The 24805-nt window shown below is 34.8% G+C and overlaps 1 protein-coding gene across 1 annotated transcript in view; it reads left to right on the top strand.

Moving 5' to 3' along the window:
• Positions 1 to 24805, top strand: part of LOC111161332 (leucine rich repeat kinase 2) — a 130871-nt gene that overhangs the window by 36373 nt on the left and 69693 nt on the right. The window contains exons 15-25 of the mRNA XM_022524930.1: positions 1880 to 2024; positions 2186 to 2325; positions 6744 to 6872; positions 6947 to 7117; positions 12149 to 12407; positions 15871 to 16059; positions 19217 to 19335; positions 19783 to 19852; positions 20357 to 20574; positions 23109 to 23359; positions 23631 to 23779. Of these exons, the coding sequence (XP_022380638.1) occupies positions 1880 to 2024; positions 2186 to 2325; positions 6744 to 6872; positions 6947 to 7117; positions 12149 to 12407; positions 15871 to 16059; positions 19217 to 19335; positions 19783 to 19852; positions 20357 to 20574; positions 23109 to 23359; positions 23631 to 23779 (1840 nt within the window). The remainder of the gene's footprint in view (positions 1 to 1879; positions 2025 to 2185; positions 2326 to 6743; positions 6873 to 6946; positions 7118 to 12148; positions 12408 to 15870; positions 16060 to 19216; positions 19336 to 19782; positions 19853 to 20356; positions 20575 to 23108; positions 23360 to 23630; positions 23780 to 24805) is intronic.

Genomic DNA, 24805 nt, shown 5'->3' with positions numbered 1-24805 from the left:
GGACAGTGAGTCCTCTCATTTCATCCCCATAACAACCTGCTTTATTAGGATTGGTGGGAGGTGAGGAAGCTGAGACAGACATGAGCCATCCCTCCAGTTTCACTTTGAACCACTTTGAACTTCTTTGTATTTCTTGAATAATACCTTCTGAGTAAATGCCACTTCTGAGTAAATGTTATTTCATTCATTTTTAGTGGAACGAAAATGGAACTATTAGTTTTTTAAAGTGGAACTAAGAGGCAAAATTTAAACCTAAATTTAACTCGCTCCAAATTACTACCCAGGGAGTTGGTAAGATGACAGTAATGACAGGAAAAAGTGCCAAGGGAGGCGAGGATAGGAGTGTGTTGTTGAAATGATAGGATGTCCAAGCTGAGCAATTAGGGGGTGGAGGAGAAAGGCACAGAATGAGAACCCTATACAAAAAAAACCTCCCACACCCTATACAAAAAAAAAAAAAAAAAAAAAATGCTGAATGAGGACAGGTGAGAGGCATTGGAGGATAAGATTGGAAAAGAATGAAAGTCTGTTTCTTGACTTGGAAACGAGAAAGATTGGAGGGTAGTTGGTTTTAGATGAAGAAGCTACAGCAGAACTTGAGGTTGACTTGAAGCTTAACTCTGTCGTGTCCCCATGGTGGTGTCAGTCAGAGATTTGGAGTAGAGCTGCCGTGGAACTAGTGTCTGTGAAAGCAGAAGTCCTGTGAAGGATAATATTGCAATTTTTGAATGGAAAGCTGGGCATTCTCAGCATGGCGAAAGTTTGTAAAGCACTGTGGAAAAGCAGAGCTGACCCGTCCCATGTCAGAGTTAGCTACATGTCACAGACGTCGAAAGAGGGAAGGTGTGATTGTGGTTGTCCATTGTTGGAAGGTGTATTGACTGTTTCTCCTCAGTCAATGAGTAGGATAGTCTGGAAAAAAAAAGAAAAAGGAAGTGTCCTCTATTAGAATACCTGTAAATAATGTCAAATCATCCAGAGGAGTTGATTTTAAGAAGTGGAAGAGGTAGAAATGAACCTCTTGGACCCCCCTTTTTTATGACTCCTAAACTTTTAAGGGGAGACATTTATATTCATGTCCTAGACCTCATACATGTTAGCTATGTGACTTGAGTTCTTCTTGTTCCTGCATCTTTAAAATTTGATGAACCTATTACATAGGCTGCTGAGGGGGAGTAAATGAGATTTGGCACATAAAACACTTAAAGAGCAAATTCTCAATTACTATTTTCTATGGTGAGAGTCAGCATTGTGTTTTGCTGGTTAAGTACGTAGGCGGTGGGATTGAACATCCCTAATTTGGTCTCATCTCAGCCATGTATAATCTGTGTGACTTTAGGAATACTCAAGCCCTTTAACCCTCAGTAAACTCAGTTTATAACAGGAATGTTATCGGTATGGATTTAAAATTCTTGTGAAAAGAAAATGCACGTAAAATACTTAGTACAGAACAGATACTCAGTAAGCATTAAAATGGTAGCTCTTATCCTTAATAGTAACTAAAAAGTAGTAATACAAGGCAAAAATCAAGGGAAATAGTCTTTATGTAGACTACCTAGTTTATATTTTATCAGCCTGTAGCTGGCTTTAACTAAGGTAAGTATTAAGAACTCATTTTATTTTATTTTTTAAAAGATTTTATTTATTTATTTATTTGACAGAGAGAGGGAGAGAGAGAGAGCAAGCTCACAAGCAGGGATAGTGGGCAGGCAGAGGGAGAAGCAGGCTCCCACTGAGCAGGGAGCCAGATGTGGGGCTCGATCCCAGGATCCTGGGATCAAGACCTGAGCCGAAGGCAGAAGCTTAACAACTGAACCACGGAGGCACCCCTTAAGAACTTATTTTAAATAGCAAATATTAATTGTCCTTTTCGTTTTAGTTCATTGGAAATCCTGGGATTCAGAAGTGTGGGTTGAAAGTGATTTCTTCTATAGCACATTCTCCTGATGTGCTAGAAGTATTATCCTTGGAAGGTGCTATTGATTCTGTGCTTCACACGCTGCAGATGTATCCCGATGACCAAGGTCGGTACCATTTGAACTCAGGATTTAGGACAGATTTTTATAGGCCTTGGCTGTTGGTTGGATGTCTTTAATTTTTTTTTTTTCAGTTTTGAGATTTAAGACAATTAATTTTATTTTTTTCTACCTTTATTTATTTATTTATTTATTTATTTATTTTTTAGAGATTCAATGTCTGGGATTAAGTCTTATAGGATGCTTGATTACAAAGAAGAATTTATGCATAGGAACTGGGCATCTGCTGGCAAAAATTCTGGTTTCCAGTTTACAACGATTTAAGGATATGGCTGAAGTACAGATTAAAGTATGTGCATTGTCTTGAAGGGAGTATGGGATTTTACAAAGATTTCTCTTTCAGAGCATTTGGTACAATTCCCATTTTGCATTAATGGAGATATTCTAGTTAATTAAAAACCATTTATCATTTTGTAGTATTTTAATTATAGAAGGTGAAGAGAATTGGATTGAATCACTAAATATCTTGTGTTTCATTATTAAATCTCTAAAATCAGTATGTTTATTTGCCATTTGTCTTTTTCATGAAAGGGCAGAGAATGTCCTAAAGAAATTCCAGCCAGCTGAGCTTTTTTTGCTTAGATTTTAGATAATAGAAGTTATAATTGTTCCAAAGTTTGTCATTCTCAGTGTTTTGTTGTGGGCTACTTACCTCTAATAATTTTTCTCCTTGATTTTCTTTCTTGCATTGAAATGTTTTAAACATTTTTCATCAAGCAAAATTTCACATGTAATACATAATAACTGTTCCTTATAAGGAATGAAAGATAGAGGAGATTAAGAAATAAATTGGCTCAGATCTTTTTTTTCTATCATGTATTTATTTTTATTGAAGTATATTAACATATAAAATGCCATTAATCCATTAATTTCAGGCATACATCATAGTGATTCAATATTTTTATATATTACAAAATGTTCTCCATGTTAAATATAGTTACCATACAAAGTTATTACAAAATTATGGACTATATTCCCTATGCTCTACATAATATCCCCATGAATTATTTATTTTATAACTGGAAGTTTGTACCCTCACTATTTTGCCTGCCCCTCAACCCCTCCCCACTCTGCTAACCAACAGTTTGTTTCTTGTATCTTTGCCTCTGTTTCTGTTTTGCATTTTTTTGTTCATTTGTTTTGTTTTTTAGGTTCTAAATATAAGTGAAATTATATGGTATTTTTCTTTTTCTGTTAGAGTTGCTCCATTTAGCATAGTATCTTCTAGGTCAATCTGCATTGTTGAAAATGGCAAGATTTCATTCCTTTTTAATGGTTGAGTAATATCCAATTGTGTGTGTGTGTGTGTTGTGTGTGTATGTGTGTGTGTGTATCACATCTTCTTTATCCATTCCTCTATCAATGGACACTTATGTGTTTTCCATATCTTGGCTATTGAAAATAATGCAGCAGGGAACATACAGGTGCATATATCTCTTTGAACTGGTGTTTTCATTTTCTTTGGGTAAATACCTTGAAGTGGAATTGCTGGATCATATGGTATTGTATCTTTAATTTTTTTGAGGAAACTCCATACTGTTTTCTAAAGTGGCTGCTCTAATTTCCATCCCCATCAACAGTGTACGAGGAGTCCCTTTTTTCCACATCCTGACAACACTTCTTATTTTTTGTCTTTTTTATAATAGCCAGTCTGACATGCATGAGGTGGTTATTGTGGTTTTGATTTGCCTTTTACCTGTTTGCTGAGTGATGTTGAGCATCTTCTCATGTGTCTGTTGACCATCTGTATGTCTTCTTTGGAAAAATGTCTATTCAAATCCTCAACTCATTTTTTAAATTGGGTTGTTTGGTTTTTTGGCATTACGCTGTATACATTCTTTATATATTTTGGACACGAACCCCTTATTGGATGTATGGTTTACAGATACCTTCTCCCATTTCATTAGATTACATTTTCATTATGCTGGTGGCTTCCTTAGCTGTGCAAAATCTTTTTAGTTTGATGTAGTCTCATTTGCTTATTTTAGCTTTTATTGCCTTTCCCTGAGGAGTATAGTCCAAAAGAAATATTGCTGAGACAAATGCCAAAGACTTTACTGCCTGTGTTTTCTTTTAGGAGTTTTATGGTTTCAGTTCTTTCATTAGAGTCTTTAATCTATTTTGATTTAATTTTTGTATGTGGTGTAAGATAGTAGTCCAATTTTATTGTTTTGCATGTAGCTGGTCTAGTTTTCCCAATGCCGTTCATTGAAGAGACTGTCTTTTCCCCATTGTACATTCTTGGCTTAATTGATCATATATGTATGGGTTTATTTCTGGGCTCTCTATTCCATATCATTGCCTTATGTGTCTGCTTTCATGCCAGTACCATACTGTTTTGATTACTGTAGCTTTGTAGCATAGTTTAAAATCAGGGAGCATGATACCTCCAACTTAATTTTTCTCTCTGAAGAGTGCTTTGGCTATTTGGGGTCTTCTATGGTTCTACAGAAGTTTTAGAGTTATTTGTTCTACTTCTGTGAAAAATGCTATTGATATTTTGATGGGGATTGCATTAAAGCTGTAGGTTGCTTAGAGTAGTATGAATATTTTGATACTATTGATTGTTTCAACCCATGGGCATCATGTATCTTTCCATTTATTTGTGTTGTCTTCAATTTCTTTAACCAATGTTTTATAGTTTTCAGTGTACAGGTCTTTTACGTCTTTGGTTAAATTTATCTTTAGGTATTTTATTTCTTTTGATACAGTCATAAATAGGATTGATTTCTTAATTACTCTTCCTGAAAGCTCATGATTTGTGTATCGTCATAAAACCAATTTCTGTATATTAATTCTGTATCCTACAACTTTACTGAATTCATTTCATTTAATAGTTCAGATAGTTTTTGGTGCTGTCTTTAAGGTTTTCTTCTTATAGTATCTGCAAATAGTGACAGTTTAACTTCTTCCTTTTCAGCTTCTTCCTTTTCATCCAAACTTGGATACCTTTTATTTCTTTTTCTTGCCTAATTGCTGTGACTAGGACTTTTAAAAGTGGTGAAAATGGGCATCTTCTCCTGTTCCTGATCTTAGAGGAAAAGCTTCTAGCTTTTCACCATTGAGTATGATGTTAGCTGTAGATGTGTTATATAAGCCTTTTATTATGTTGAGGTAGGTTCCTTCCATATCCACTTTGCTGACTTTTTTTCCCCCTAAAGTTAGCAAAACAAGTAGTCTCTTTAAGAGTTCCTGCTTTGGTTGTGTTTTTTTTTTTGTTTTTTTTTTTTTTTTTTTTTTTTTTTTTTTTTTAGTAATGGAGTTTGCAGCTTTCATAAATCACACTCAACAAATATTTTCATAAATGGCAGAATTGACCAGGAATAAAAATGTGTAGGCTCTGTCCTCCATTCAGACATTATTAGTAAATGGGATAATGTATGTAAAGATTTTAATTATAAAGAGCTGAACACACACATACTTATATTAAAAACAATAATTTTGTTTTATAAATCTGCTTTTTATAATGTGCCTCAGCCTAGGATGATTAAAGCCAAGCCAGAACTGATTAAAAGTAATCCTAGAGAAAGGAAATAAATTTGTACAGGTACAGAGCTCTCAGTTTACTCGGTATTAATTCATACAGGTGTAAATCTTAGGATCTCTATAGTAGAGATTGTGAACTGTTGATCAGTGGGCTGAATTTCGCCTGCCAAAATATTTTATTTGGCCAGTTCAGTGTTTATAAGTTTTTATTTTGAATTATGTGCCTTTGCACATTTGTATTACTTGCTTTGCTGGTGCATTCATTTGAATTTGCAGGGACCTCTAGTGGTAGGTGGACCTCATACTCTCAGATGTGCATAAATTAAGACTACTTCTCTTATCTAAATGTCAGTAAATATTTGTAGAAATTCAGCATCTTAAAAGCTCAAAATAATTGCATTATTTAGACAATGTCATTAATATATTATATTGAGAAATAATAAAAATTTTGAAATTTCAATTTATCTTTTCGAGTTTACCCAAGTTAAATAATAGTAAACTCATAATTTCATTATTTCCTTAGAATATCTCATGAGTGGAGAGCCTAGACAACTCTTAGGAATATGTTAGAGGTCGTTCTAAAAAGTAATGGTGTGACTGACTAGTTCTTTATAAATAATTTGCTATAAGGATTAAACTTCAGAATGCCTTTAGAGCTTTTCTCAAGTATACTCAACATGAATGAAGTCTAGGAGCACACATTTGTCTGCTTGGGGTTGAAATTTCAGAAGAAAGCACATCCACACACACAAACACACACATGCAGCACAGCACAGAAGAAAGGGGGAAATACTGGTCTATCTAGAGAAACTAATCTGTAATCTTGTAATTAAAAAATACAGTTTACTGCCAATTTGGGTGTATACCCTGCCGATTCAGCTATTCTAATATTAATTAATATCTGGCTTTCATCCTGTAAGTATGGCTTCGACAGGAATCTTTAAAAGCCAACTTTTAATGCATTAGGTATTTTTTTTTGCTTTGCTAGACAATGGTTTATTACCTGGCATTTTATTCTCTATGTGCCTGCTATATTTCTTAGCAATGAGAGAGCAATGTTTATAGGATTGTTTCAAGGTTTACAGCTTTTAAGTACAAACCCAATAAATACATCTACTTAGTTAAGTATCATATAGAAACTGTTTTATATTATTTATTTATTCTTTTGGCCTAGAATTGCTTATTATTTATTATTGCCTATTATTTTGGTCACACTTTCAGGGATTTCAGACAATCTTGGCAATACTGGAATTGTCTGTGTCTTTTTCCAACCTGCTGGTGCATCATTCCTTTGATTCCGTGATATTCCATCAGATGTCTTCTAGTATCATGGAACAAAAGGATCAACAGGTACAGTGTTTTACACCTATATGCTAACTGTTATGTATTTAGCTAACTCTAATCCTCATTTCTATTCTTTTTAGTTTCTAAACCTTTGTTGCAAGTGTTTTGCAAAATTAGTTATGGATGACGAGTTAAAAAGTGTGCTGCTAGAGAGAGCATGCGATCAGAATAACAGTATCATGGTTGAATGCTTGCTTCTGTTGGGAGCGGACGCCAATGGAACAAAGGAGGCAACGTCTTTAATTTGTCAGGTAAATACTCAAGGCCTGACTTTTGTGTTTCCTGTTATTAGACTCTACCACTGTACAGTTCTTCCTTACATCCTATTATTCTTTACTACAAAATTTGCCAGTTAATTGCACAATTGCTTGTGATTTGTGGTGGGAGTTTAGATTCACAGAATTTCAGAGGCAAGAGCGTCCTTGAGGTATATGCAGTCGAAACCTTCATTTTACTTGTTTGCCTCCCTTGTTATGTGAATAAATAACTTTCTAAATGTGTCTCTTACTATGTGTCTCTCTGCAAATTGTTCTCTAGGCACACTTCACACAGCATCTGGATTTGTTTTGATCATCTTTCAGCCATTTTCTCTCTGTTTTCAGTTTCTCTGCTAGAAAATTCTGTCCTTAGGGCTACTGCGTGTGGCCATGTAGGCAGTATACTGCACACCTTTGGGGATGCTGTTCCCATGGACATCCTCTGCCATTGGCCACCCCTGTGGTCATGTAGCACTGTGGTCCTGCCTTCCTTCCCTCTCTTCCCTCATGCACTGTGCAAACACATCTCTCTAATTGTTCTCCTTTTCCTTCAAAATCTAACCCAAATTTTCCTTCCCTAATAAAGCCTGCCCTGCACTGTTGGCCTCCGTAAAAAATATTTACTTCTGTAAGTCTATGAAAATTTATGTATATTTATGAAAATTTATGTATCTTTATATTTTGTGAGTTATATGAAAGTAGAAATAGACAATGTTCATCTCTGTATCATCTAGAATAGCTAACTCATGGCTTTATATACAGTACGTATTTAGTCAGTGTTGAAGTGCATTATGTGTTATCTCAAGTTCTCCATTGTAGAAATTTTAGTTTATAATAACATTCAGATAACACCATGTGTATTTTCTAGAAATGTAATCATATTTCTAACAAATGAATTATGTAGGGATTTAATATACATTATTAAATGACCAACAGAATACTATAATTTCCAATAATTTACTTTAAAGCTTTACTTTATTTAATTTTCCACTTGCCTATGGATTCAATTCATCAACTACACACTAAGTTAGTACTAATTAGCACTCTGCATAAAAAGAAACTGAACATGTAAGTTATTTTCATGCATAATTAATTTGTACATTAAGACCAAATAATCATATTACTTAAATTTATTCAAATTTCATTTGCAAAATTCACCTTAAAACTAGTTGCTTCCCTATTATTAAAGGTAATTAAATTATTTCCTTCAATAATGTAATACACTTTTATTGTGTATCTTTCATGTGTTCTGCAGATCATTGCTTAATGTTACTGGGATATGGGGGATATGGCAAAGAACTGAAAATAAACTTCCCCTTCACATTTTTTGTTAGGGAAACAATACCTAAAAGCACTTGAGTGCAAAAATTTTATATTCCCTCTGGAAATGCTTCAAACTCTTCTCTCAAGCTATCCAAATTTTTCTACAGAAGCTTTTTATTTTATTCTTCTTCACATATTCTTTGGACTTCATGAATTTAGTTATTATCTTTTTAAACAAAATCAGATCTTTACATCTATGGGTGTATTAAATTTAAAGAATTTATCTAAGTTGCCAGAGATTATTTGTATCTACAAAATAATAAATATTGATTAATTTTTATGGAGAGATTGAACATAGATTTTTGTGGATAGATTGAACATAACATTATTTATAGTGTAAAATAAGGTAGTCAACACTATTTGTGTACCAGTGCTGTATAATTAAGGTCTGTTCAGAGCAAAGATGGAGTGAATCTATTAGGCTTTCTGAGGGGAATTTAATGATGCAATATACATGATTCCTATAGAAGATTATGGAAGATTGGTACTGGGCATGCAAATGCATGAATAGGGATCCAAAGATGAAAATCATCAAATCATGGTGGGAAGAACTACCATGTAAAAATAATAACAAACACTGTTGTCTTGATTACCCCCTGGGCACTGCTCTGAATCCTTTATACAATTTAGCCTTTATAACAACCTTAGAAATGGGTTCTAGTATTATTCCTATTTTACAGGTAAGGAAATGAGGCACAGAAAGGTTAAGTAACTTGCCTAAGGACATTCTCCTGGTAGGTGATGGAAAATCTGCCTCCCATGTGCTTGTTTTCATCTCTTGTCTATACCATAGATTCTTGATAGCGGTGGTGGTAGTAGGGAAGGAGGGGGAGTTGTTCATTTATTCTTAAAGGCTAGTGTGAAATATTTGGCTTTGATTATCAGCTGCATTATTTATAAATTTGAAGATGAGAGAGAAGATTGCAAAGGATCGTCAATTATACTTCTGATAATCTATGATTATATTCTGAATTATCTCCATTATTATTTAAATGTAAAACTGTAGTTCTGAGCAGTATTTTTTTCTTCTCATGGAGTTGAAATTACTTTCATAATTTTTTTTTAATCTGATACACTTTCTTATATATCTCTCTCTTCAGGGCACTGTATACCTAGAGTCAGCTTGGATCTTTTGGGCCCTCAAGAAAAGTACTCTATAAAAATGCTTGAGGAACTTCTTGGTGGAGAGCCCTGTGCTAGATAAGTAGTCAAAAATATACAAGGAGTTTCCTATTTCAGGATGGTTTATTTCTAGGTGTGGAAAGAAGAGAGGTTTATTTCTCTTGGGAGAGGAGAGAGGATAAAACATAAATCATCTTAATATAAGGTAGGCAGTAAGACGTAAAAATTTGCTGGGCTACAGAGAGGCATTTGCGTTTGTTTTCTGGCCCTTTGTCCCTCCCTTCTACCTCCCTCCCTCTTTTTTCTTCCCATCTTTCCTTTTAAATTTCCTGTGGACTTTTAAAGAGGATTTTAGTAATTTGCTAATTAAATTAAATATATATCCTAGGTATTTTTTTAAAAGATTTTATTTATTTATTTGTCAGAGAGATTGAGAGCACAGCAGGGGAGCAGCAGGCAGAGGGAGAAGCAGGCTTCCCCCTGAGCAGGGAGCCAGACATGGGACTCCATCCCAGGACCCTGGGATCATGACCTGAGCGGATGGCAGACATCTAACTCACTGAGCCACCCAGGTGTCCCTATATATTTCCTAGGTATTATACTAGGCTACAGAGGTACACATTGAATTACAATAGCATCCAAGCTTTTCATTCTAGTTTTAAAACCAATAGGCATGTTTGGTTTAGTGTGCTAAGTGCTATGTTAAATAAAAGTGATGGGAGCCTGAAGGAGGAAGAGAGCTTGGGAACTTGGTAGCAAGGACTTAGGTGCAAGAGCTGATAAAGCTGTTACTTCAAGAATTAACATTTTTGGCTTAATGAAGAGCGGAGTTAGACATTGAGAGCCCTAGAAATAGTGTAAATGAAAATAATGAGGTTTAAAAAATTGTATGTTGTGTTTGGGGAATGTCTTGGAGCAGAGGGGTTTAGAAGATTTCTGAACAGGACAGTGACTTGATCATATATAAAGTAAAAGAGCACCCTGGTGACTCTGAGGAGAATGGGTTGAGAAGGTGGGTAACCTGGAGACTGGTGGGCAGTAATTTTGTCTTTGAACCACAGAATACTCCCCTCAACTCCTTTGACATACTTAAATTCTAGAGAATTCAGGAATCTCCCCCAATGTCCTTCCCCTGATCTGCTACCTTGGATCTTAGGGTCTTCTTTTCTTTTCTTTTTTTAATCCTTATTTTGGGTAGTGAAAGGAGCACAGGATTTGGAGTGAGCAGATTTGGCTTCAAATCCAGGCCTCTTGTTGACTCCCTGTAAGGGTTTGGACAAATCATTTATCTTTTTTATTTTTTATTTATTTATTTATTTTTAAAGATTTTATTTATTTATTTGTCAGAGAGAGAGACAGAGAGAGAGTGAGCACAGGCAGACAGAGTGGTAGAGGGAGAAGCAGGCTCCCTGCGGAGCAAGGAGCCCGACACGGGACTCGATCCCAGGACCCTGGGATCATGACCTGAGCCGAAGGCAGCCGCTTAACCAACTGAGCCACCCAGGCATCCCAAATCATTTATCTTTTTTAAATACTCATCTTTAAAATGGGCATAATAGTTTTTATGGCATAGGATTTTTTAAAAAGATTTTATTTGTTTATTTGACAGACAGAGATCACAAGTAGGCAGAGAGGCAGGCAGAGAGAGAGAGGAGGAAGCAGGCTCCCTGCCGAGCAGAGAGCCCAATGCGGGGCTTGATCCCAGGACCCTGAGATCATGACCTGAGCCGAAGGCAGAGGCTTTAACCCACTGAGCCACCCAGGCACCCCGGCATAGGATTTTTAATAAGAATTAGAAATCAAGTGTACACAGACTTCAGCACAGTACCTGACATATAATATTTCTGTCATCTATTACTTTGATCTTCTAGTTGATAGCGCATCATGTTCCTTCACCTTTCTGAAGCTGTTCTGCATAGGCCAGTATGCTACAGATTGCTAAGTCTTGCCTCTGCTCACTACGGTCACTGTGGTTTTTGTAGCACCTACCATGCTAAGCTACCTGGAGCATGTACTCTGAAAACCGTATTTAGGGGAAGGTAAAACTGAGAGACAAGAAATTTCTTTGTAGAAGTTCAGATTCTTGTCCTGGAAACCAGAAATCAGAGATGACTGTCCTTTGTATGTAGCATTAACAAGTTTTGTAATGTTCGTATTCTCATTTAGTTATTCTATATCATGAATGAAGGCAGGGCAGTAGCCTTTACTGTGAATGGTACTAGTTTCCCAGCTGTCCTTCAAGGAGTAAACAGGAATCCAGAAGGTATAAGCAATATGTATAATTGGTAGAGCAGTGGGCTTCTGACTTCAAGTGTTATGAATTTTTTCTCCATATCATGTGGCTTCTCTCATGGTAACTTACTCTCCCGTGGCAGGTTATTTGGCTGATGCTACTCTGATGTTTGTGGCACTAATCTTCTTTTATTTTCCTAATCTATTTCAAGGATGAGTTTTGCCTTATTTTGTTTCTATCTAAATTTGAGGGTGTAGAGAAAAATCACACAAAATTCAATTTACTAGTCTACCAAAAGGAAGAAATAAGGGCCTTTAATATGTTTACCTTCCTTTTTTGTTTACTAGGTATGTGAGAAAGCCAGCAGTCCCAAATTGGTGGAACTGCTACTGAATGGTGGTTCCCGTGAACAAGATGTTCGGAAGGCGCTGGCGATAAGCATTGGGAAAGGTGACAGCCAGATCATTAGCTTACTCTTAAGAAGACTTGCTCTGGATCTGGCCAATAATAGCATTTGCCTTGGAGGATTTTGTATAGGAAAAATTGAACCTTCATGGCTTGGTCCTTTATTTCCAGATAAGACATCTAATTTAAGAAAAGAAACAAGTAAGTATTAACAGGAAGATTTTGTCCAAGTCTTTTTTTTGTTAGTATTTTTTTTTAAGTCACTGATCTTTTCATTAGGTTTATTTCAGTTTGGTACAACTTAAGCCAAGAATATTGTGAAGGTTTGGATATCGTTCTTTTTGGTCATGAAATGCTGTAAAGCGATATTATATTTAATTCTTTATGACTTAGCAAATACATCTTTTATAAAGATAGAGCCAAACAGTGCGATCTTTCTGAGCAGTTGCTTTTTAAAAAAATATATATTTTATTTTATTTTTATTACTTTTTAAAGATTTAGTTTACTTGAGAGAGAAAGAGAGCATGAGCTGGGGGAGAAGCAGATGGAGAGGGACAGGCAGACTCCCCGCTGAGCAGAGAGCCTGATGTGGGGCTCAACCCCAGAACCCTGGGATCATGACCTGAGCTGAAGGCAGATGCTTACCTGACTGAATCACCCAGGCACCCCAGATATATTTTTTTTTATTATAAAAGTAACCCATGCCCATTCTAAGAATAGCAAAACACAAAAACTGTAAGGAAGAAAATAACAGTAATTATTTTATCCCTTATAGGCAATCAATGTAGATTTACTTACTAGATTTTTTTTATATGCTTACATATAATATGCATCAAAATGTGTATGTAGAAACATATACATATATATATTTGCATTTTCATGTTAACATATTTAGCTTTCAGTTTTTTAATATTCCAATTAAGGATGTATTTTTTTTATATTTTCAAGTTAATATATATTAAGTATGTTGATGACAAGTTAACATCATCCTCCATTAATATTTCTATCATTTTGGATGTCAGTCATTCATACTAACTGTGTTTCTAAAAGTTGAGAGCTCCCTGCTTTGCCTTTGACAACTTACTCCCATGCCCACTTCCTTCCCAACAGTGGTCGTATTCTACAACTCTTCACCTCAAGGACTATCTGGTTAATAGCATGTTTGCTTTACTGTCATTTTCCTGATGCATTTACCTGGTAAAACCTTATTCCTGTTCACTCCAACAGTCTGCTTCCTTCCTTCCCTTCTCTAGGGTAGCTGAATGCTGCTGGAGGAAAGTAATCTTCTATGCTTATTGGTGCCTCTACAAATTCCAGGTCTCAAACATTCTGGTGGGCCCTAAAAGATTCAGTGAGGCTGAATTTGCCTAAGTTTCTTAAATGTGTCGGGATTTTCCCACTGGTACTCTAGCTGCTTAATTCCCTTACCTTCTCTCTCACTTGCCTGTGTCTCTTCTCTCTCACTTGCCTGTGTCTCTTCGTTCCTTCTGCCTCAGCACCACCTCACTTTTTATAAGAAAACATCCCTGCCCATGTGAAGTCTGGGTGGAAGATCCACCTCCACGCGCTGTATCTCCTTGTTTCTTACTTGTACCAGCACTTACCACATCGTATAATTGTATTTTTTCTTTTTATTATCTACCTTTTGATAAAGTACATGCATCACAAAGTCAATGTCAATTTTTTCCATTGTAACTTTAGCATCTGTGCTAGTACTTTGCACATATTAGGTGCTCTAAATATTTAAAATATTGGCAAAATTCAAAACTTGATAATAAATTATGTTGATAAGCATACGTGGAAATAGACATTCCAGACATTATTCCTATAAATTTAAATTATCCTCTTTTAATGACAATCTGGTAATATCCATTAATATTTTAAATGCACATCCATACTTTTTTGCCCAGTTATATATGGATAGAAATCCATGATAAAGGCATTCTTAATGTACACAAAAAGTCATGTACAAGGATTCACATTAAAATATTGTTTATAATAGCAAGAAATTATGAGAAAAAATCCCAAATATTCTTCAAAAGGAAGTATTTGAATCAATCATGGTACATTCATGCAATAGGATGCTTTGCAATTGTTGGGGGAAAAACATCTAGCAAATCAAAATGTTCAGATGTAGAGTATTATTAAGTAAAAAAAAATAAAAAAGCAAAGGACAGCATTTTTAGTATACTGATGTTTGCGAAAACACAGTTGAGATATGGTAGTCATAAATGTTTGAAAATGAAAAGACTTATGTCAGAAGAAAAACTCCAGAAATTCATTCCCTGGTTACCTCTGCGGACCTTGGAAACTAATGAAATACGATTTGATCCCGTGTTCCATCACTTCAAGATGTCTCCTGCCAACAACCTGCTTACTTGAATCTCTGAGTTCTGATGGAGAGAGATTATAGGCCCCCTGCAAAGGGATGAAGGGAGATTTGCCATCCATTGTATTCCCTTTGATTTTTTTTTACCTTTGGTAAGTCTCCCCTAATTAAAAAAATACAATAATGTCATTTGATTCATTGGAGAGCATGGCCATAATTATATTGGCAGCTCAACTGAGTAAAGAACATTTTGGATTCATAGCTTTAAAACATTTTTCAGCTACTACTTGACCGAGTCACATACACATGTATTTGAAGAAATTGCCAAGCTATATGTAGCACAATGAGGACTTGGCAAACTTATTTCTTCATAATAGAACATAATATAAAATATAATAAAATAGAAGGATATTAACTTTAAAATTCCACCAAATTTCCCAGTGGAATGAATCACTTAGCAAATGGTTTATAAACAAGAATATAATTTATTGAGCATTTTCTATGTTCTAAGCATTGTGCTAAACATTTTATATGCATCATTTCCTCTATTTTTATTTTATTATTTTATTTTAAAAGATTTTATTTATTTATTTGAGGGAGAGAGAGAGCGAGAGAGAGCAAGAGTAGGGAGGAGAGGGAGAAGCAGACTCTTCACTGGGCATGTGGGGCTTGATCCTAGGACTTTGGGATCATGACCTGGGCCAAAGGCAGACACACTTAACCGACTGAGCCACCCAGGTGCCCCTGCATCATTTACTTTAATCTTTTTCATAACCTTATGTTGTCGTCTTCACTTCCCAAGTGAAGATACTGACACTCAGGGAGTCTATGTAACTTGCAAGTGCTATTACTGTTATTTGAGCACTGGTCTGTCAGGTTTCAAAGCCCAGGCTCTTTCCTGTAGTTTCATAAATATTCAGTTTTGTTACTACACCAAAGCTTTGAGTAAATTTTTATGATTTCTAAAAAATTTAAATTCACTGCCTGCTTCTTATGCAATATCATGGTTATAAAGTGAGAAGTAAGTATATGGCTGCCTTGGTGGCTCAGTCCATTAAGCCCAGCTCTTGATTTAAGCTCAGGTCATGATCTCTTGGTCATGGGATCGAGCCCTGTGTTGGGCTTCGTGCTCAGTGGGAATCTGCTTGAGATTATCTCCCTCTGCCAACCCCTCCCTGTGCTCACTCTCTCTCTCAAATAAAAAAATAAATATTTTTTTAAAGAAGAAATGTGTAAAAAATTCTCTAGAAGCATGAAGATACATAAGGAACTTTGGTGTGATCTATGTTTATGTTTCTTGATTTCTAAGTGACTGGTCTATCTTTTTATTGTAGATATAGGATCCACCCTAGCAAGAATGGTGCTCAGATATCAGATGAAAAGTTCTTTGGAAGAAGGGGCAGCCTCAGGCAGCAATGGGAACTTTCCTGAAGGAGTACTTGATAAATTTGATGAATGGACCTTCATTCCAGACTCCTATGTGGACAGTGTTTTTGGTCAAAGTGATGACCTGGATAGTGAAGGTATTTATTACAAAAAAATATTCCCTTTATGTTCTCAAACATTGACACACTGGTATTGAACAATAGAAATGGAGACAAAAACCTGATTTAATTTATTTGGAAAACTTGAGGAAAAATGTGTTCATTATCAGAAGTGGTTAATGCTCACTAATTCCAGTTAAGGTTTTGCCTGTCAAGAAAATGTATCTCTGCATTTCCTAAGTGTTATAATACTGATCATTATCAATGAATGGTGACTAATGTAGTGAAAGCACTCTGATTCAGACTAGAATTGGATTCCATGTTCCATCATTGACAAGATCCTTTTGTGGCTTGTGTAAGCCCCTTACCCTTATTAAAGATGGTATTGCCAACCTTCCAGGATTATTTATAAGAGTTAGAGAAATTGTATGTAAAGTGTCTGGGAGAGTGCTTCTGAAATAGGATACATTTTACCTTTAGAAGGATTAAAATAATATTAATATTTTAATAACACCTTGAAATAACTTAAAAAGTTGTCATGGCAATATATATAATGACAGTGATAGAACTGACATATTTAATACAAGCAGTTTGGTAAAAATGGGGTGAATTGCTTTTTTAATAACATAGTAGGAATGAAAACTTTGGGTAAGAGATAAAGGTATTTGAGAGAGCAAACAGTAAGTGTTCTCCCTGAATCCCCAAATCTCTGGCCCAAGTACGTTTTAAAACCAACTTTATTCAGATATAATTAATATAAAATAAAATGCACCCATTTTAAGCATGTGTTTTCATGGGTTTTGAAAAATTTATACATCCATGTAATCATCACCACTATTAAATTATGCAACATTCCTGTCATCTAAAAAATTTCCTTTATACCTTTTCAGAAATGCCCTGATCCTTGGTCCCTGGCAAACACTGATCTGCTTTCTGTCATTATAGATTAAATTAGTATTTTCTTAAGTTTTATATGAATAAGATGATATAGTATGTTCTCATCTGTGTCTGGCTGTTTTTCTTTTTTTTTTTTTTCTGGCTGTTTTTCAAAGTAGTTGGTCTATGTTGGTGAATATTCTTTGTTTAACTTAAAAGAATATGTATTCGGCAATTGTTGGGTCAGTTAGGTCAAACTGGTTGTGTTTCTTAGGTCTTCTATATCTTTACTAATTTTTCTCTCTACCTGTTGTATTTGGCAAAGAAGTGTTGAAACTGTAGTCATGGATTTGTTAATTCTTTTATTCGTTCATGCTTTGCGTGTTGTGGAGCTCTACTACTAGATGTACAAACATAAAGGATTGTAATTTATTTTTAAAGATTTTATTTATTTATTTGACAGACAGAGGTCACAAGTAGGCAGAGAGGCAGGCAGAGAGAGAGGAGGAAGCAGGCTCCCTTTGGAGCAGAGAGCCTGATGCGGGGCTCGATCCCAAGACCCTGGGATCATGACCTGAGCTGAAGGCAGAAAGAGCATGAGCAGGAGGGGCAGGGAGTGAAGGAGAGAGAATCTCAAGCAGACTCCATGCTTAGTGTGGAGCCTGACACAGGACTTGATCTCAGAACCTTGAGATCATGACTTGAGTCAATATCAAGACTTGGACACTCCACCAACTATGCCACCCAGGCACCACTTTCAGTATTTTTAAATAAAGGAAACATTAGAAATGCTGACATAAAAATAATTATAAAATGCCTTTGTTGCTTCTATAAACAATATGCTAACACAATATACACAGACATAAAATAGGATAATTATGAAATTGTAATAGTTATAAGATAAAAATGTAATTAAACTGTGAAGTCTATTTTATTAAGATGTTTAAGCATAAAATAATTAAAGTTATAAGAAATTGAGTTTTAATAGTGAACCAAGTGGAAGTCTTTTTATCAATTTTAAGATTTATATAGAATATTATAAAGTTGATTTTTAGATATATAAATTTTTTAATTTGTTTTGATACTTAAAATTAATTCTTTATGTTTGTAAGATAGAGAGTGGTAGAATTTATAATCTCATAATTTTTCAGTAATGTCTCCAAATTATTTATCCTTAATAATATAATTTGTTTATTGATCCTTATTTTCTTTAAATCCATGAATTTAAAAGAAGTTCTTTTCTCTTCTCTCTCAAGAGGCTTATGCCAACTAAACTCGTTGTTTCATTCTAATGTCATTCCATAAATGAGATAACATAATGTGGAATTTATTTTTTTTTATTTTTTTTTTCAAAGATTTTATTTATTTATTTGTCAGAGAGAGAGAGGGAGAGAACGAACACAGGCAGACAGAGTGGCAGGCAGAGGCAGAGGGAGAAGCAGGCTCCCCACAGAACAAGGAGCCCGATGCGGGACTCGATCCCAGGACGCTGGGATCATGACCTGAGCCGAAGGCAGCGGCTTAACCAACTGAGCCACCCAGGCGTCCCCATAATGTGGAATTTAAATAGAGGTGTTCTCAAGATTCCTGAATGTGAGATAATTTAGTGTGATTCCAATATTTAAATAAATTTAAACAAAAATTTTCTGAGAGCAGATCAAAGAAACATAAAAGAATGACATTGATCAGATTTGTATATAAGCTTTCTTTTTTCAAAGATTTATTTATTTGAGAGAGAGAGAGAGAGAGAGTGAGAGAGCACAAATGGGGAGAGGGACAGAGAGAGAGAGAGAGAAGCAGACTCCCCACTGAGCAGGGAGCCTGATGTGGGGCTTGATCCCAGGACTCTGGGTTCATGGCTTAAGCCTAAGGCAGATGTTTAACTGACTGAGCCACCCAGTGCTCCAAATTTGTGTATAAACTTTCTTTGCTTAAGTATAAACTTTCTTTGCTTCCTGTACACACACATGTATTTATTATAACATAACTATTTTTTTACTTGTTTTTTTCCTACTATACTATGAACTCATATCAGGCATGGATTGTTTTTCCTGCTTATCTTTATTCAGCACTTGTTCAGTATCTAGTCTAGGACAGCCATTCAATAAATATTTATAAATGAAGAAAAATGTAGCTGAATTTTGAAAATGAAAAGCCAACATAGTTTATTATTTCTATTTTAAAGATGTTACAGTGGAAATTGAGCAATTTCCATCAATGAATATATGTTTAACCTTTTATGATTATTGTACTATGATACTAGCATCTTATGATTGAGTCAACATTTTTTATTTGCCTTTATTTTGTCATTTAAAAATAGGAAGTGAAGGCTCATTTCTTGTGAAAAGAAAATCCAATTCAATTAGTGTAGGAGAATTTTACCGAGATCGTGCCTTGCAACGTTGCTCACCAAATTTGCAAAGGCATTCCAACTCATTGGTAAGTTAAATTGTCATTATATTATGTGTTTTGTTACTGATAGTCTCTTGATAACTGAAATTATGTGCCAAAGCTAGGAGCTACTGGTGCAGAAATTCCCTAGTATAAGAAAACTTTATATATAGATTATGTGTGTGTGTGTGTGTGTGTGTACACACACATACATATATGTATGTATAATCCTTTCTAAATACTCATGCTTATGCTCATTTTTTGAGCATGTTTGGGCCATATGTGTACTAAGTATACTTCAAAATGATTTTATCTTTTTTTCTTTTTTCTCTTCAGAGCTCCATTTGTATGGAGCCCAGGGTATGTCTTATGATGTGGCTAGTCCCCTGAGTATTTTAACTAGAAATCTTACAGTGATTCTTAAGGAATAGGAAATGTTCTCTTTGCTCCAAAAAATGATAGTGATTTTATTAAACCTGTCTATTTTTTAAATAGGGACCTATTTTAGATCATGAAGATTTACTGAGGCAAAAAAGAAAAATATTGTCTTCAGATGACTCACTCAGTAAGTATTTGGAAGTAATCATAAATAAGTAATTTTGAGCAGAATGCAGTACTTTGTTAATAACAATTTCCTCTACTCAGATTTTCTGGGTGTTCATCTTATCTTACATAACCTTCAAATTATATGTCTAATGATATCACAAACTATAGAAGAATGAAATACAATTATATATTTAAAATTTTACCTTTTATGGTGCTATGAAAGATTGACTCTTTTATCCTTTCTACTGCTTTTCTGAAATGTAAATATTACCATCACCAACGCCACTCTTCATCCCCTTCTCTGGGTCTCCTTTTTTTTTTTTACTACTTCTACCACTTGATTAAGTATTTATTATTTATTGTCCATCTCTGCAACTGGAATGTAAGCTCTGTAGTTTAGTTTTCTACTGAATCTCCAGTGCCTTGAAAGGAGTCTGACACTGGTAGGTGATCAGTAAATATTTACCAAGTGAACTTAGATTCCTTGCTCTTATTTCCATTGTGTGTTTGTTTTTGACAAAAGGGTCATCAAAACTTCAATCCCATATGAGGCATTCAGACAGCATTTCTTCCCTGGCTTCTGAGAGAGAATATATCACATCATTAGACCTTTCAGCAAATGAACTAAGAGATATTGATGCCTTGAGCCAGAAATGCTGTATCAGTGGTCATTTGGAGCATCTTGAAAAGCTGGAGCTTCATCAGAATGCACTCACGAGCTTTCCACAACAACTCTGTGAAGTAAATTTAATTTGTTCTTTTAACTCTCAGGATATTCGAAGAGCTTTTGTATTTCTATCTAACTTGCATGGTTAAATCTTTAGAAAGAAGTATCTACTTCTGCATCATTTGACAGTAGTTCCCCCTTTCCTGTGGTTTTCATTGGGATCTTAGTCTGTGTGGTGTTCAGGAACATCTTTGAGGAATGGTGATCTGGTAAAAAAGGAATCCTAGGTTCTGTCCTGATGATCTGTGGTACATGGTAGGATGTATCCAGGCTGCATGTTCATCATGCCTTCAATTATTGAATTCTAGTAAGAGTGAAGAGGTAGACTAGAATTAGACCTCGTTTGGTGGCACTGGCTCTGGCTCAGCCACCAACTGTCTAACAGTAAGTATGTGTTTCTCTGGCCACTCTAAGCCTTCATTTCCTCATCTGCAAAATATAGAGGCTCAATTAAACTATCCATGAGACACTTAATGAGTTTTAAAATTACATGCAACTTAAAAGTTGATTTTTTTTCTCAACATTCCTATTTTTGAAAATTAAAGTATAAAATGATCTGCTGATAGAGTAGTTCTCAGAATACTTTGTTCATCATTTTAATGTATGATGGATCGGAAGTCAAAGAATGTATCTTGACAAATTAAAAAAATTTTAATACAAATATTTAAATTGTTAAATTAAATTATTACACTGAACTGCAAAGTTTGATGAAGGATCATCCTTTATAAAAAAACTGGTTTTACTGCAAATGCATTTTTCTTTTTTCTCACCTATAAAATTTATAATTCTTTTGAGACTTTTTAAAGCAATATTGCATGTTTCTAAGTATATTTAAGTAGTGTCTTTTCCTTAAAGTTTGTGTATTTGGAGAGAGAGAAGAAGGCTGATCATGTAATCCCAGTGTCTAAAACGTGTCATCTCTCTCCTTCTCCTCCTTTTTGCCTAACTAAATCCTCCAAGTCACAAGGGTTTCAGTTTAAGTGTCATTTCCTTAACTTTTATTTCCTTCTCTTCTTGCCTCTAGACCTGGTTGGCTACCAATCTGATTTACGTTTCCATGTCTTTCATGTTTTTCCCCCAGTGCTTATAAATTTTAATCTAAGGTATATTCTCTTTACTAAACTGTTAACTTCTTGAGAACAGGAGCTGTTTCAGGTTTGTTCATGTCTATTCTCAGTACCAAATAAGGTCTTAAATACAGTGGAGGCTCAATAGATGATTATTGAATTAATTTATGATAGAATTAATGGCTGACACTTGGTAGACCTTCAATAAATATTTGTTAAAGAGTAAATAAAGAAAACTAGAATTGAGCCTAACTAAAACAAAGACAATTCAAAAAGAGCATGACATGGTCAGATACATTAAGGGTATTCAAAGACCAGACAAGCTCAGAATCTTCTCTCAAGGAAATTTTAAATAGGCACCACTAGATGGCACTTTTTAAATTACTGCTTGTAGCTATCTCTACCAGAAAATTTCTCCATTAAAATTTGGGAATAAAGAATTTAAAAATCTTCCATTCTGAATAATCTGGTAGGATCTGAAACAATGGCAGATATTTCCAAACAACTTCTGGGGCAAAGATCCGTTAATAAGCTTTATAATCACATCAAACTCTTTAGAATTTCTCTGAGGATAAATATATTGATATATACAGAGGAGCATAGAGAAGAGATTGTTTTGATATTTTAGCCTTTACAATAATCCATACTCAAGTTTTAAAAAACTGACATATAAATGGAAAGTTTCCTGTTATCATGGTAAAATTAGAAATTGCTTAAAAATGAAGATTAGAAATTTGAAACAGGTGCCTGGGTGGCTCAGTTGGTTGAGCGACTGCCTTCGGCTCAGGTCATGATCCCGGACTTCCAGGATCGAGTCCCACATCAGGCTCCCAGCTCTTTGGGGAGTCTGCTTTTCCCTCTAATCTTCTACTCTCTCATGCTCTCTCTCACTCATTCTGTCTCAAATAAATAAATAAAATAAAATAAAAAAAGAAATTCGAAACAAAGGGTTTCATGACAAAGAGGGGGTTCTAAAACAAAACATGTATACAATGACTACGTTTATGGTTAAATTATTAATTATTTAAATATATTAAATATTATAATATATTATAAATATTATTTATATTAAAATATATAACAATTTCTAAAATCTAGTATTTAAGAAATGTATCCCCGGGATTATTTTATACTGTTTATTCATTAAATAATTCAAATACTTATTGAGGCTTATTCTGTTTCCATTTCACTCTTGGCAGGAATGATTTACCAAGAAACTGAATTAAACTCTTAACCTTGTTTTTGTGAATTGCTTTTGACACTTTACCTCTTACATTTTCCTGGTTTTAACCCACTTAATAGCAGGGATGGTTGGACCACTCATTATACTGAAGTTCTCTTGTGGATTGTGTTCTCAGTTTTTGGGAAAATTCTTAATGGTTCTAGTTACCAGAGGTATGGAAGGCAGAAATATCAGCTAACTTCAAGTTTTTCAGTTGGTTTTCGAATGGTTAGATAATTTTAAAATACTGTCTTTCCAGACCCTGAAGTGTTTGACACATTTGGATTTGCACAGTAATAAATTTACATCATTTCCCTATTACTTGTTGAAAATGAATTGTATTGCCAACCTCGATGTCTCTCGAAACGACATCAGCCCTTCAGTAGTTTTGGATCCTGCAGTGAAGTGCCCAACCTTGAAACACTTTAACTTGTCATATAATCAGCTGTCTTCTTTTCCTGAGAACCTTGGTGATGTGGTAGAGAAATTGGAACAGCTCATTTTAGAAGGGTAAGAAGGGAGTTCATTAAATACAAAAGGGTTGCTTTACATTGAAGTTTTGTAAGACTGATAATATGTTGACATTATTTCCATAGTAATGGGTTTTAAGCAGTCATATGATAAAAGATTGAGGGAATTAATATTATAGCTTCTATCAATTTTCACAATTAATTTAAAAATAAATCTGCTTTGATGCTCTTCTTTGAAGGTGAATTGTTTTTTTTTCTTCAAGGCATATGAATTTATGACATTTAATCCTCATTTTGTTTCTTATGACTAGAAATAAAATACCAGAAATATGTTCCCCCTTAAGCCTGAAGGAACTGAAGATTTTAAACCTTAGTAAAAACCACATTACATCGCTATCAGAAGACTTCCTTGAGGCATGTCCTAAAGTGGAGAGTTTCAGTGCCAGAATGAATTATCTTGGTAAGTGTTCTGTATGAGTCTCCTAATAAGCAGTCCTTCTGAGTATTACAGGATGAGTCATACATGGACATGTTAGGTGAGGGTATAAATGTGGCATTTCAACTTAAATTTAATGGGAGAGTTTCAGAGATAAAGTTAACAGGTCAGTGATTAGAACAAAGGAGTTAGCAAGCCATGAAGACATGAAGGAAGCTTAAATGTGTATCGCTAAGTGAAAGAAGCCAGTCTGAAAAGGCTACATCCTATATGATTCCAACTATATGACATTTTGGAAAAGACAAAACTGTGGGGACAGTAAAACTGTCAGTGATTGTCAGGAGTTTGAAGAAGGAGAGAAGAATAGGGAGGTGAGTGGGATTTTTAGGACAGTGAAACTATTCTGAATGATAGTGTAATGTGGATACCTGTCATTATACATTTGTCAAAACCCAGAGAATGTACAGCACAGAGTGAACTCTTACTGTAAATGATGAATTTTAGTTAATAATAATATATTGGTATTGTCTTATCAATGATAGTGAATATACCAAGCTATGCAGATTATTAGTAATAAGGATAAAAATATGTGTGCATGGGAGGAATGGTGGTGAGGAGAGAAGAGGCTTATGGGAAATCTGTACTTTCTGCTCAATTTGTCTGTACACCTAAAGGTACTCTAAAAATAGTTTATTTTTTAAATACTAAAATTAAAAATTTTTGATACTGAAAAAAAATTCAAATTAAAAAATTATAATAGATTGCTCATAGGCTAGAAGTTCCTTGGACTCCAAATAGTCATCATATTATGGTGCGCTGTAATCTGTGAAACTAAAATGCATATGGCTACATGAGATGGTTGAAGCAGGAATACTGAGTTTCCTACTGAAGTTTGTTCAATTTTCTGGATTAGAAGTGTAGAAACTATTATTATTTCTTTTGGAAATAAAATTAACCAGTTAACAGTTTTCAAATGAGTATGGTTAATGTTATTGATTGAACACTTGCTCTGTGCAGAATATTACAATAATATATGATATAATCATCACT

The sequence above is a fragment of the Enhydra lutris genome, unplaced genomic scaffold (assembly GCF_002288905.1).
Source record: "Enhydra lutris kenyoni isolate GAN:26980312 unplaced genomic scaffold, ASM228890v2 scaffoldscaffold84, whole genome shotgun sequence".
Classification (NCBI taxonomy): Eukaryota; Metazoa; Chordata; class Mammalia; order Carnivora; family Mustelidae; genus Enhydra; species Enhydra lutris.
The sequence above is the reverse complement of the archived record's forward strand: the minus strand, read 5'-3'. Positions and strand labels throughout refer to the sequence as shown.